The following is a 15,755-nucleotide window of genomic DNA, read 5'->3' as shown; positions in this document are numbered from 1 at the left end:
CAACAGGGGAATAGTGTCCCTGGAGTTTCTGTCGCGGGCCGACCCACTCAGTACACGGTGGTTCATACCGTCCAGCACCCGCTCCGCCTCACGGCTCCACCACCAGCATCCGGGGCCAGAGGACCGACCCGGCAGAGAGAAGAGATAAAAGGAGACGCCGTGAGCGACCGAAGCCTCTTCCACCGCCAGAGCAGACACAGCGCACGACGCCCCCGGTGCCGGACCCCACGTCGGCCAGGGAGCAGGGGGTCGCGTCCCTCCATGGCGGCGAGAGAAGCCACAGGAAGCACGTGATCCATGGGAAGCGACGAGGTCCGGACACGGGCCCTCAAGCACGCGGCCGCCAACCGACCCTGCTCATCGTAGTGCAGACATGACAGCAGCACAGCTGCAGACGCCCAAAGAAAAAGAAATAAATATATATTAATTTGCATCATTATAAAATAGCTATAACTTTGTGAAGGCTCAGAAGGCCCTGACGGCCGCCTCCGGTCTCGAGGAACTACAACATGTGATTTCTCAGCTTGTAATGTTGTGACAGCATTCTGAAAACAGCACAGAAGAAGTTGAGGAATGACACAAAACAAAGTTGTGGTGTCCTGTGTCATGCAGAGGTCTTCTCCAGCGCCCGTGTGATTGGCATTAATGACCATCTGCAGCAGCGTGTCCTCACTTCCTGTGTGTCTCTGTGCAGGGTGACGGTGACGGCGGCCTGCAACATGGACTTCAGCCGCTTTCCTCTGGACTCTCAGACCTGCTCCCTGGAACTCGAGAGCTGTGAGTCAATGTTTACTTCATGCTTCCTATCTGTGCGTTGCATAAAGTAACTCCATACATTTTACTGCGCGCTCTTCACGGACCGTTGGCGGCAGTGTTGGGTTCTCAAATGTTGTGTTTGCGGTGCTCTCTCATGGTGGACAAACACGAGATCTAGTGACCCATTCAGGCCTCTGGCCGGCAGGAGACCCGGCGCTGCTTTGCATGGGGGAAATGGCTCAGATCAAGTCTACTGACTGTTCTCGGTAATTTACATAATCTCAACTCAACCTAGATTCTATGTAAATACGGCCCATGCCATTACAAAACTCAGATCCAACTGTGAAAGGAGACAGTGCTGATCTGAAGTGAATATTCTGTGAATGCATTTCCTATTTCTCACCTTGAGACTTTTCAGAATCATATTTTAATGTTACACATTCTTGTTGGCAGACATAAAACCAAAGCATACTTGAGAAAAGCAGTTGTGTTGTTTTTGTTCCGCTGAGCTCTGGGTTTGTTGTCTCCACCATGAGACACCGGCCAAGGTGATGACATTATTCTGCAGCCTTGTTTCAGGTGGGAAGCTATTCTTGGTAACACAGGACTCTTTCTCACTGACCGGCTGCAAACACACTGCTGTAAAATGTTGACTAATCCACAACTTTTAGTCCACTTTGCCCGCTGGGTCACAGCTGAGTGGACGCTGCAGGCCGCATCCCAACACTTTGAGTAGATTTAGCTTCAGGTGAAATATGTGTGTGTGTGTATAAATATACATATATAACAGTGTAAAAAGATACTGAAGGACGAGTGAACAGCCTCACCAGTCATCCACACGAGGCGCAGGTTAGCATCGGGTCCAGACGGACGAGGTAACCCAAAGTGGGGAAGACACACTTGTCCTCACCAATACGGAAAAATAATTTTGCAGAATATATTTGAAAACGTATTTGTGTTCGTCGCGCAGAAGAGAGAAAAAAACCTTTGCGCCTTCGAGCTCGGAGACAAGATGCTGTCATTTGATTGGCTGAAGTGAGTCTGGACTCAGGAAGAGAGGAAGTGCAGGCTGAGCAGCCGCTTCAGCGCTGCTGCATCTGGGTTGCAGCTCCCTGAGGCTCTTCAAGGGAACTGTTCACTTAGTTTTATTTGTTTTAATAAAAGTGCGTCACATGCTATCATGTTGCCATCAGGCCTCTCCTCCTGCAGGAGGCTCGTGATCCACAGAGCTCCGCCCTCAGTGAACGATCAGCGGATTCATTTACTTTCACTGCTTCATCGCTGCTCACCGGTCTGATGAAGCTTCAGCAAACATGTTGAAAGACTTCCAGAACAAACAGGAGGAGAGGTGAGAGTGGAGCTCCTCCCTGCAGCAGAGGGTGAAGGGAGCTGTCAGGTCTGCTGCAGGACAAGGATCTGGACCCTGGAGGAAGCAGACGACCTGCCTTAAACTCCCAGGATGCAGAGCGGCCACCTGTCTGGGAGAGATGAGGACGTGCTGTGGAGGTCTACGCTGATCTCTTGAGAGCGGAAACACTGCAGCATGGAGTGTCAGCGGGAGCTCGTGGAGGGTCCTCATGTATCTGCAGGTGAAGTGTGTGTCTTTGTCTCCAGTCAGGAGGACGTTCATTAGGAAAAGGCCTCTTCTGCAGGTGAACCGGGCTAAGAGCTCGTTGATGGGACAATTCTGCCTGATGGAAAGTCCGGGAACGTGCACTCAGTTGTCTGAATGGTAATAGCTGCTACATCAGCTGTTGTATTGTGAAAGAGTTCTGGTTGCCAATAACTTAGTTGCATCAACACATTGCTCTGATGCCACCAGGAGGCCCGATGGAGGACATCCAGAGAGCCATCGTAGACCTTTTCTGGTCCGGCAGACGCTGGGTCCGGTCCTCTTTTAGACCTTGCAGTCCAGAGCTTTACGTCGTGGTCTGCACTGACCGGGCTGCTGAGGAGAGCTGGTCGACAGGCAGCTGCTGCTCCTGCACCCAGAAAACTAACCTACTGGACCAACATATTTACAGCAGATCTTCAAGACCACGTGTGCCATAATTGAGGTTTTCAGGATGTGGTCGTTGAGAAACCATTGCAGTCGTCCAGCTCGCTCCAAGCAGCCAACTTCTGGTCTGGTCTGGAGTAACAGGAACAGAGAGCTGGCAGCGAGGAGCTGGTCCCGGTCCTGAAGGGATGCTGAAGGCCCGACTGAGGGGGCAGCAGGCTGACTGTCAGCTGATGGACATGACGAAGGCAGATACATTCGGGCTGTTGTGTGTTTACGCTGCGTGAGGGAGGAGTTAGAGCTGATTGTTCGTTCCTGCGTGGATGACTTTTGTTTTGTTTAAATGTATTTCTGAACGATGACGCTGGTCTGGTGTCTCCTCAGCTCCCTGGAACATCTCCCCAGGCCTCTCTCTACTTGTCTTAGATCCACGCTGAGCACAGCTGCTGCTCGCTCTCCTACACACACACACACACACACACACACACACACACACACACACACACACACACACACAGTAGACCAGATCATTTTCGTAGATGTCAGACTATCTTGGTGGCTGGATGAGCGTGCTGCTCTTGCCTCAGTGATGCTGCTGAATTCATGTTTTAACCTCCCGTTCCCTCAGCGCAGAGCAGCAGACTCTGTCGTTACCTCGCTCTCTCTGGACGCGTCCCAACACTCGTGTTTGCAGCCTCCGGCATCTTTTCATGCCAGAAAATATGTTGCAACAGAAATGAAGCGTCACGCGAAGCAACGACTGATCACAGCTGATCAACTGTTCACAGCGGACGGGACGGGCTGCGCTCGGTCATGAGTGTCAAGAGTTTCACCGATTGAGACGCTCCTTCCAGGACAGGAAGTGTTCTTCCAGGACAGGAAGCGTTCCTCCAGGACAGGAAGTGTTCCTCCAGGACAGGAAGCGTTGCTCCAGGACAGGAAGCGTTCCTCCAGGACAGGAAGCGTTGCTCCAGGACAGGAAGTGTTCCTCCAGGACAGGAAGCGTTCCTCCAGGACAGGAAGTGTTCTTCCCGGACAGGAAGCGTTCCTCCAGGACAGGAAGCGTTCCTCCAGGACAGGAAGCATTCTTCCCGTTCGCTGCCTTGAACCGCCCTTTAGGCTGCTCATTATGCTCTGTTTCTACCGCATGACACATGATCAGTGTATTGATATTAATAAAGACAGTTATCAGTGTATTGATATTAATAAAGACAGTTATCAGTGTATTGATATTAATAAAGACAGTTATCAGTGTATTAATATTAATAAAGACAGTTATCAGTGTATTAATATTAATAAAGACAGTTATCATCAGTGTCAGAGTGCAGATGTTTTCTATTACCTGTTAAACAAACTGCGTTGTGTATTTATACACAGTTTGTGGTATTTATACTGTGTTCTGTGTCCACAGGCCTGATTTCTACCAGCAGAATATGTTTGTCTTATTTATGAATTATGTTTTGTCATTTTGATTGTAAATCTATAAATGTTTTACAAAAGATAAACATGAAAACATACTCACTACAGTACAGTAACGGTATTGTGAGCAACAATAAGCTGTTAAAGTAACATCATAATAAATGTGAAGGAAGTTTCTTTACAGTAAAATAACTATGAGCAAAAGTTTTATTGAATATGAACGTATCATCAACACACAGCGGCCCAGAGGAAATGATGACACACTTGTGGTTGTCGGGGTCATTTCTTGTGAATGATGAGTGCATGTTGGGCGTGCGTGAGCTCTGATTGGACGGCGTGTTGCTCTGCAGACGCCTACACGGATGAAGACCTGATGCTCTACTGGAAGAGCGGCGACGAGTCGCTCAGCACCGACGACCGCATCTCTCTGTCCCAGTTCCTCATCCAGAAGTTCCACACCACGTCTCGCCTGGCCTTCTACAGCAGCACAGGTACACACACACACACACACACACACACACACACACACACACACACACACACACACACACACGGGGAACAAGAAGAAATGGTGCTAGTTGAGTGTTGTCCTTGTGCACAGCGTCCTGTTGCGCATAACAATGATGTGTCCCGGTGAGTCAGGCCTCCAGCCGCCGGCCGGGCTTCTTTGACCCCGTGACCTTTCCTGCAGCTCTGCCTTCAGGACACATGTTCTATCTTTAGTGCTGCTTTAACGCTGCTGGCGAGGCTGCGACTGTAAAACCGTCCGATGAGGTTTGAGTCAAGAGGAAAAGCCCTTCAGCGGCGAAGGAGGACATTCGGTGGCGTTATCGCCGCAACGCGCCCGTAGCAGGAGGTCAGGGGGGAGGACGGCTCCATGAATTCATAAAACATAACACAATGTTTCCCGAACCGTAATAAAATGATTTTTCAGAGCTTTCTCTAAACCTAATGAGGTCTCTCTGATGCCAAACCCCTGGAAGGCAGCGTCACATGACCGTCCTGCTGCTGAGGGACGTCCCATCAGAACACACCTCCATGTGTCAGCATCAAGGTCATTTCACATGATGCAAACATGTAAACACATGTTCTTACTGCTCAAAGGAAAAGTCAGAAGGTTCTTCACATGAGTCCTTTCTGGTTCTTCAGTGAGAGAAGCGAGCGGACTGAAGGGAGTCGTGAATCAGATGATTCATTGTGAGACGTGAACGTCTGTGACGCCTCAGAGAGCCGACGCTCAGCCTGCCATGAAAACACAACACATTGTGTGTCCCCTCACGCCGCCACAGCCTGGATTGCACATGCATCTCTTCATTTATGATTTCAGTTAAATGAAATGTGCAGCCGACATTCGGTGTAAACTTTTTATACATTTGAGGTCATCGGTTTGGCTCCAGCATCTCTTCAGTGTCTGGCATCATGACATCGTTAAATGAACACATTTTATATTATTAATAAGGAACATCTACTGAAACGGCGCAAATGGAAGTCCACAGAAACACAAAACATAACATCAGGATACTCTGATGTTAGTTTTCATTGTTTTCAGTATTTTGTTACGCTCCTAGCGAGCGAGCACATTTCTTAAATGCAGGAAATGAAACCTGATGTTTGACAGCGTTGTGTGTAACTTCATGGGTGGATATCCTCCTCCTCCTCCTCCTCCTCCTCCTCCTCCTCCTTCTCCTCTGAACCCGTCTCCTGCTGTGTTTCAGGCTGGTACAATCGTCTCTACATCAACTTCACGCTGCGGCGCCACATCTTCTTCTTCCTGCTGCAGACGTACTTCCCCGCCACGCTCATGGTGATGCTCTCCTGGGTGTCCTTCTGGATCGACCGGCGGGCGGTGCCGGCCAGAGTGTCGCTGGGTGAGAAAATAAACGTAGTTTTTGATCCCATCATTCATGTGGAGTGTGATCTCATGGAGACGCGGGGCCTCGATCTGCAGACAGACACAACAGCAGTGTGACACAGTTACACACAGACCAGACGTTCATGAAGACACAAATCATACCAGTAAATACAAAGTTGACAAGCTGTCAAACTTTGCTTAAACTTGCGATCATTATTTATTTATGCTGTAGTCTCACTAGAGATGAGGACAGAAATTGTTCTTCAAATAACTCATAATTCATGTTTATGCAAAATGAACAATATGGGTGATTTGGGTGTTTTGGGGTAATGCATCGTCATTATTTCAAAATGAAATAGATAGTTGCAATAGTTCTTGCCGTTTAAAGCTTCCACACTGTGGTTTACTTCTTGCGATGCAGCTTGTGTGCCAGACTGCTGAGGAAGGAAAGTCTCATTCAAGCACATGTGTGTCTGCTTTGGTCATCCACAGCTTTCAGAACCACAATGGAGAGTTTGGCGATGCGACTTTACTTATTCAGCACCTGATCACCGACTTGTGTGGAGCTTACAGCCGTGTGCCGCTGCTGTGGTTATGATCTCAGCAGTAAGAAGACAGTGGAGGTTTTGTTCAGGCCCGTGTTCTGGGGCCGAGATCCTTTCAGGTCCCTAAAGCGCCCTGAGCGGAGCAACGGGTGGAGGAGGAAGGGTCGCTGCAGGACTGTGACCACTGAGAGCACAGAGGCGTCAGACAGATGGTGTGGTTTGTCGTAAGGTTGTTGAGGATGAGGGACATAATTAGTGTTTGTGTGCAGCAATTCTGCAGCTGGAAATGAAGCCAGTTTGTCAAATATCTAAAACAAGTGAGGTCAAAAGAGCAATCCATAAACACAGACACATTTCAAAGAGTGTTGTTGTAAAGGAAGGTGCTTGAGAATCTTTTATAGTGTCGAGGTAATTAAGAGATTGAAAAGCGTTGATCCGTCTCTCGACATCTGGGTTTGAGGCGTGTGAGGCTGTCGGTGACTTGTGTCAAGTTAAAACACAGACACTGAGCTTTAAATATCATCTGGTGCAATGTAATTGAGATTAAATCTGCGTAAAAGAAAGAAAAATCTGTCTTTAGTAGCAGAAGAAGGGTCTTTGAAGAGATTGTGCGTGCCTCAGGAAAATCTGTGTGTGAAAAGATGAAAGCTGTCTGCGACACGGCTCCACCACTCAGAAACACACACACACACACACACACACACACACACACACACACACCCTTCACAACCTTCTCTTTTGAGTTACTTTCTGTTTGGGGCTGTCGCTGTGCGTGTCGTACAGGCGTCTGTTGTTCCCCCTCGCTGAGATCCTCTCATGTCATCGCTCTTGTTAAATTCAGCTGACAGAACCAGATATTTTGACAAGACCACTTTTTAAATCTGCTCTGCTTTGTTTTTCCCTCCTGCTATTGGAAATATATCATTATATTCCAACTCCAATTAGCTGTCATTCCCACACCGTCCTGCTGCCACAACGCAGCACAGCACTACATGTGTAGAAGTCAGACGCTGGTAAATAATCCCCAACAATGCTCTGTTTCTTCTGTCTGCTAACAACTGCAGTGGCTGATTAAAGTACTTTTTATTGAAGCTTTATATTAGTGAATTCTTTTCAAAGATGTACGTCACAAAGAGAAAAACAAAAGGGACAGATGGTCTTCAGATCCAATCTGTCGACACTTGACCTTTGCTTAGTATTCCTACACTGAGGGTGTGTTTAGTTTAGTTTAGTTTAGTTTATTCTGCTGCTGAAACCTTCTCACCTGCATCTCTCGGCCTTCATTGCAGGCTGCTGGACCGCGTTGCATCACGTTGTATAAGTGGTCATGCTGTTGCTCCGGCTGCCCGGCACTTCTTCCTGATCCAGAGCAGAATATTATACTGTGTCTAAAAATAGAGAAACTCAGATTCAAGCACATTTGCAACTTGCAGTTCACTGTGTTGTGTCTCTGGTGTCCAGGCATCACCACCGTGCTGACCATGTCCACCATCATCACCGGCGTGAACGCCTCCATGCCCCGCGTGTCCTACATCAAGGCGGTGGACATTTACCTGTGGGTCAGCTTCGTCTTTGTCTTCCTGTCCGTGTTGGAGTACGCCGCCGTCAACTACCTGTCCACCGTCCAGGACCGCCGGGAACGCAAGATGCGAGAGCGGGCGCGGTCTCAGGTGTGTTTCTGCTGTTTGCTGTTTGGTGCCTTGAGAGAAAAAAACACTCCAAACTGACATGAAATATAGACATTTTAAAAGGAGAGGCATCCCTCTCCGGGGTAATGAGCCAGAACTGTCCCTCCAGCGGTTCAGAGAGCTCCAACAGCTCCAGCCGCTCTCACCGACTCACTTACCAGAGCATCTGTCAGGCCGTCTGGACACATCACTGCAAGACAAGAGCAGCTGCGACACAAAGAGAAACTCTGCTGGCAATTTGTGTTGAACAACGCAGAAAGTCAACTTTTTATCTCTCTGCAAGTTCAATTTCAAGCATCTGCAGCCGGACTCACATCTCAGTTTTAATGAATGAGATGCGTAAAGGAGGCAGCATGAAGCTGCTGCTTTACACACTGGAGGCGGTTCAGTCGGGGAGAGAGAGAGAGTTACTCCTTTTCTTGAACCAGAGAGACTGAATCTTGGGCTCCTTGAGCCGTGAAATCCCATTACAGAAACAAAGAGCAAGAACAACGAGTATTTCATGAAGTTCAACATCTCAAGTCTGATGTGCAGTTCTGTTCGGTTTTGGATCGAAGAGAGGAACTCACTCATGACAAACACGAAGAAGCAAAGCAGGAAAAGCAAAACAAAACCCCCCGAAAAGTATCAGGACATCCTGAACCATCCTGCCTCAGACGTCAAACTTTACAACACCGTTCATGACTGAGTAGTTATGATGTGTAAAAACTAACCACACTACGTGTGTAGAGAGTAACAAAGAGATGATTCAGCACTACCTTTGATCCACGTCTTATATTACGTCATGACATCACTGTTCAGTGCACGTGTGTGTTTTTCACTTCACTTTTCGGGTCACAGTAGGATTGAAATTAGTGAACGTACTTTGCATATGCCAGCCTCATTAAAGAAAACGCTGCTTGATTTTAAATGTTTTCATGACTAATCTTCCTCTCAGAATTGCCGGGTTAACTGAGGATGTGAGTTCTGACGTTGAACTTGATTCCCGTTAGCCATCCGCTGCGTGCGGCACCGCAGGTGGTCCAGAGCCCTCAGTGAATCACAAGCACTGATGTTTCCTCTCTGACTGACCTGCTGATTAATGTCTGTGCTCACCTGAGGCAACGAAAAGACTCATTTCACTGCACACTAAACACTCCTGAAATGGCTGCTCCGTGTTCATTATTCATAGGACCTGATCAAGTAACTCTTGGAGAGAGAGATTCATTATTTGTGAGCAGAAACATCAGATTTATGGTAATACTCATTTTGCTTCTCAGTTTGCAAGAAAGGAGAAGGCCGCGGTGGCTTTGTACATTAAAATACAGGGTTTGGTGATGAATGAACACACAACCCTGAGGTAAAACAACCAAAGTAAACAACAGGCTCGCACCAGCAGAGCCAACCCAACAATGAACACACACTGTTTAGTTTGAATATACCCCATATAAATATTCACTACAGCATTTTTAAAAGGATTATTTCCCCCTGTTTGAGAAATGTTTTGTAAAAACTACAGTGCTCTTGAGCCTGGTGGGATTATCCCCTTGAATGACAATGAAATGAATACCAACACGTGTGGCATTTATTCCTGTCGTTGAGGATCCTCCCTCTGGACCAAAGCATCAGCCAAGAGTTGACCTTTATGACACGATGAAATCAGATTATCCTCTCGGGACCATGAATATTTATACTAAATATTGTCATATAGTTGTTCACTCCCTATAGACCAGAGTGTTGTGTTGACTTCAGCGTCCGTCACCACTGAAATCAGAATTTCCTCTAAAGACCATGATTATTCATGCAAATATTGTGGTACTATGCCTATAGTTATTGAGAATTATCGTCCTGGACCAGAGTTTTGGAGCGACCAAGACATGAACTACTCCCCAAGACTAGCATGATCCCCAATCTTAACCATCTACTCAGGACACTGATGAGTGTGATTACTTATTTGAACACTTATCTGATCATTTAAAAACCCCTTTGCTCTCAATAAGGATTTAATGGTATGTTTATTCCCCGCCAGTCGCTGCCCTGCACCTGCGGGATCTCTCAGACGCGGACCATGACCTTGATGGATGGCACCTACAGCGAGGCCGACACCAACAGCCTGGCCGGCTACACCGAGGAACCCATGGTGCCGGAGGAGGAGCAGGAAGAGCTGCACGAGGTGCCGGAGAAGCCCGAACACATGGTGGTCCATCTGTCGGTGAGCAGCGAGTCCACCACCACCAAGAAGAAGAAGAGCCTGCGGGCCCTCAACATCATGCAGAACACGCATGCCATTGACAAATACTCCCGGATGTTTTTCCCTGGTTCTTACATCTTTTTCAACCTTATCTACTGGTCCGTCTACTGCTGAAAGACGCTCCCGGGCCGAGACTGGAACCAGAGAGCTCGACACACAGGCGGTACCAACGCCGCGAACCCGAATACTCTGGGTGCTGTCGTGTCTGCAAGCTCGACAACAAATTCAGCATTGAGACTTTGGGATTGATTGAGCATTGATTTGACTTTTCTTCTCTTTTTTTTCTCTTCTCATGCAGCAATGTGAATGTTCATTAACGCTCTAAAGTACAAACAAAGAAAACAGTCATTTAAATGCTGTTTTCAAATGACTGATGTTAATTCCCTCAGTCGTTTTCATCTTCATTAACTGTCAAGTGCTGTTGAAAAGCTCCTCATTACGGAGTTCCTGCCAGCTTTGGTGGGTGAAAAATTACATTTTAGTATTTGAATTTTATGGTTGACAGAAATTGCAGTGAGATACTCAATTGACAGGTCTCTTTACATTAAATTCTTGGTATGGCACATTTTGGCCATATTCTTTAAGCCGGTTATCTAACATGCTAACATGTTTGTGTTAACATTATGACGATGTTTAGCAGGTAACATTTGCCACATCCACCATCCCGGCAAACATTAGCTGGTGCAGCTGAGGCTGAGGGCAACGTCAATGCTTTTGCTGGTGTTTGGTCTTAAACCAGAGGACTGGAGGATGACGGTGCCGGATAAAAACTCTGGAAAACCAAAGGTATTAGAATTATTAGCAGAGAATGTTTGTACCACAGTTCAGAAAAAATCAATCCCAGAGTTGTCAGCATATTTTATTCCAAACCCCCAAAAACAAGTCAACCTCAGAGGTCAGAGTGGAGAACATCCATGAGCCTTTACTCCCTGCCGTCACATTTAAGTGATGTCCATCCAAATGGAGGCCATGTTTCAACAGAGTCCCCTGAAAGCATTATCTGTCACGTGAGCATTAGACAAATTCTCACTTCCAACTCATCAAATCATCTTAATGACTTGCAGCTCAAGATAGTAACGACTTATGACCCGAACCACTAGTCACGTGACCAGCAACTCACGTGACTAGTGACACAGGATAGATACGACTCACATGACTAGAAAGACACATGACTAGAGACACAGGATAGTTATGACTCACATGACTAGAGACACAGGATAGTTATGACTCACATGACTAGAGACACAGGATAGTTATGACTCACATGACTAGAGACTCATGTGACTAGAGACACGTGATAGTTACGACTCACATGACTAGAGACTCATGTGACTAGAGACACGTGATAGTTACGACTGACATGACTAGAGACACAGGATAGATACGACTCACATGACTAGAGACACAGGATAGATACGACTCACATGACTAGAGACACAGGATAGTTATGACTCACATGACTAGAGACACAGGATAGTTATGACTCACATGACTAGAGACTCATGTGACTAGAGACACGTGATAGTTACGACTGACATGACTAGAAACACAGGATAGATACGACTCACATGACTAGAGACACAGGATAGATACGACTCACATGACTAGAGACACAGGATAGATACGACTCACATGACTAGAGACACAGGATAGATACGACTCACATGACTAGAGACACAGGATAGATACGACTCACATGACTAGAGACACAGGATAGATACGACTCACATGACTAGAGACACAGGATAGTTATGACTCACATGACTAGAGACACAGGATAGATACGACTCACATGACTAGAGACTCATGTGACTAGAGACACGTGATAGTTACGACTGACATGACTAGAAACACAGGATAGATACGACTCACATGACTAGAGACACAGGATAGATACGACTCACATGACTAGAGACACAGGATAGATACGACTCACATGACTAGTGAAACAGGATAGTTACGACTCACATGACTAGAGACTCACATGACTAGAGACACAGGATAGTTATGACTCACATGACTAGAGACACATGTGACTAGAGACACGTGATAGTTACGACTGACATGACTAGAGACAAAGGATAGTAACGACTCACGTGACTAGAGACTCATGTGACTAGAGACTCATGTGACTAGTAATGACTCATGTGACTAGAGACTCACGTGACTAGAGACTCATGTGACTAGTAATGACTCACGTGACTAGAGACTCATGTGACTAGTAATGACTCACGTGACTAGAGACTCATGTGACTAGTAATGACTCACGTGACTAGAGACTCACGTGACTAGAGACTCATGTGACTAGTAATGACTCACGTGACTAGAGACACACGTGACTAGAGACTCATGTGACTAGTAATGACTCACGTGACTAGAGACTCATGTGACTAGTAATGACTCACGTGACTAGAGACTCACATGACTAGAGACTCACGTGACTAGAGACTCACGTGACTAGAGACTCACGTGACTAGAGACTCATGTGACTAGTAATGACTCATGTGACTAGAGACTCACGTGACTAGTAATGACTCACGTGACTAGAGACTCACGTGACTAGAGACTCATGTGACTAGAGACTCACGTGACTAGAGACTCATGTGACTAGTAATGACTCACGTGACTAGAGACACACGTGACTAGAGACTCACGTGACTAGTAATGACTCACGTGACTAGAGACACACGTGACTAGAGACTCATGTGACTAGTAATGACTCACGTGACTAGAGACTCATGTGACTAGTAATGACTCATGTGACTAGAGACTCACGTGACTAGTAATGACTCACGTGACTAGAGACTCACGTGACTAGAGACTCATGTGACTAGAGACTCACGTGACTAGAGACTCATGTGACTAGTAATGACTCACGTGACTAGAGACACACGTGACTAGAGACTCACGTGACTAGTAATGACTCACGTGACTAGAGACACACGTGACTAGAGACTCATGTGACTAGTAATGACTCACGTGACTAGAGACTCATGTGACTAGTAATGACTCATGTGACTAGAGACTCACGTGACTAGTGACTCACGTGACTAGTAATGACTCACGTGACTAGAGACTCATGTGACTAGAGACTCATGTGACTAGTAATGACTCATGTGACTAGAGACTCACGTGACTAGTAATGACTCATGTGACTAGAGACTCACGTGACTAGTAATGACTCACGTGACTAGAGACTCACGTGACTAGAGACTCACGTGACTAGTAATGACTCACGTGACTAGAGACTCACGTGACTAGAGACTCATGTGACTAGTAATGACTCATGTGACTAGAGACTCACGTGACTAGTAATGACTCACGTGACTAGAGACTCACGTGACTAGAGACTCATGTGACTAGTAATGACTCACGTGACTAGAGACACACGTGACTAGAGACTCATGTGACTAGTAATGACTCACGTGACTAGAGACACACGTGACTAGAGACTCACGTGACTAGTGACACAGGATAGTAATGACTAACATGACTCGAGACTCATGTGACTAGTGACACAGGATCTAGATGACTCGAGGGACTAGCGGACCGCCTGACTTAAGGGAGCAGGATACTAACCAGTGAAGTGACATAATTAGTCAGCGCTGGCTTGAGCGGCGGCCTTCAGGGTGAAACTGGACTAGGATGGATTATTAGAAAGCCCTGGCGTCCTGAACGAGCTTTGTAATTTGACGTGTTGGAAGAGGGAACGGGTCGTTAAATCATGTCTTACATGCTTAAAGATGAACGTTGGCGGCTGCCATTAAACCAGAAGAAGATGGCTGAACATGGTGTAAGTAGAGGAGCCCTGGTCAAATCTCAAACAATGGAAAACCATGTGGGAAATGGGAGCCTTATATTTGCTTCATGTATTAATTTGAGGAACACCAGGATCTCCTCATCGCGCCACATGGTGTTGATGGTCACACTGGTGAAGTGGATGGAAGCACAGCTGAGGGGAGAAAAGCATCTTTGGATGACGTGAACTTAGGACGTCCATCTTCAGCGCCACAACACAACTTCATCTCCTGCTGAAATTTGGTATAAGTAATGATCCTGAGGTAAAAGGCCTAAACCAAACATTCAGATCATGTATTTGTCACTGCTTTTGTATTGTTGTGCTGTTTTGACGCTGTTCTGATGACATGATGAAAGACTAAAACCATGTTTTGATAAACTGGCCTCTTGGTAGCCGGCAGTTTTCTCAACAAAACACTGGATTACTTCAAGAACGCTCTTATTTATTGCTAACTGTCTTAGCATGTGAGGTATACGGGGGTACATGTGTTATAATATCTCAAAGTTTTTTTGGCGAGTGAGACAGTACTGTAGTCATTTGTCCTTCTGAGCAAAAAGAATGAACAAAAGCTGGCTTAATAAAAAATAACTCACTATTGAATGCAGCCAATCACTTAATAGCGTTGGAATCGTCTTTCTTGTCCGTGTCGCACTCACCAGGCAGAACATTGGACCTCATGCAAGAACAGTTTGAAGTTCTTATCTTAACTTTCTCACACTTTTTTTTGTACGGTGAACGTGAACTAAAACGTGTAGACACATCGGATTCAGGAAACTCTTAAGTTTAGATAACTGACACTCATACACATGACGTGTGCACGTTAAGCGTGCGTTCGTTGAAATTGCAAATAAACGTAATCAATGAACCAGTTGTACCAAAAAAGGCCCTGTGAGTCCCAAGTCCTGATTTCACGGATCTATGGTCCTTCATCATAAAGTATAATTTTTAACTACAGCAATAGCAGAATTGATTATTTCACATGAGCCGCTCAACCAATCAAACATTGTGGTCGTCGCAAAGATAAAATTCCAAATGTAAGTTTGACTAAATCGCTCAAACAAGCCGTTTGAGAATCTGTTTGTGTTTCTTGAATGAAGCCCAATGAGTTTCACAGAACTTCTTCTATCAAAAACAACATCCCAAGATCACAGAACTATGGTTATTAATTGTGAATTCATAATGAATGTATGGCTTCTTGCATCATAGTTACTCACCGTGTGTATCTGATGCTCTACTGGTTGGTCAAATATGAACACCCCATCATTCTAATAAAGATAAACGACTATCTTGTCTGAAAAATGTGACGACTGATGAAATAATCGCTGTTCTGTCCGATCATCATTAGACAGATGCTCATGCTTATGTAATAACATGAACGCAACAGCTCAGCATCATTTTTTAGTGATTTAAAAAACTGACAGAGACGCAGCGGATTGAAAAACATAATGCAGTTCAGAAAACATAAAT

At 46.0% G+C, this 15,755-nt stretch overlaps 1 protein-coding gene across 2 annotated transcripts in view; it reads left to right on the top strand.

Moving 5' to 3' along the window:
- The window catches only part of gabrr2a (gamma-aminobutyric acid type A receptor subunit rho2a), a 38,356-nt gene extending 25,750 nt beyond the window's left edge, over positions 1–12,606 (top strand). For both annotated transcript variants that reach the window (XM_068595473.1, XM_068595471.1), the window contains exons 5-9: positions 695–777; positions 4,525–4,665; positions 5,890–6,042; positions 8,033–8,241; positions 10,268–12,606. In XM_068595473.1, the coding sequence (XP_068451574.1) occupies positions 695–777; positions 4,525–4,665; positions 5,890–6,042; positions 8,033–8,241; positions 10,268–10,603 (922 nt within the window). In that variant the 3' untranslated portion in view covers positions 10,604–12,606. The remainder of the gene's footprint in view (positions 1–694; positions 778–4,524; positions 4,666–5,889; positions 6,043–8,032; positions 8,242–10,267) is intronic.
- The last annotated feature ends 3,149 nt before the right edge of the window (positions 12,607–15,755 follow it).

Source organism: Clinocottus analis, unplaced genomic scaffold, assembly GCF_023055335.1.
Source record: "Clinocottus analis isolate CAN_PGR_092001 unplaced genomic scaffold, fCliAna1.0.p SCAF_30, whole genome shotgun sequence".
NCBI lineage: Eukaryota > Metazoa > Chordata > Actinopteri > Perciformes > Cottidae > Clinocottus > Clinocottus analis.
This window is presented reverse-complemented; position numbering and strand designations above follow the sequence as displayed.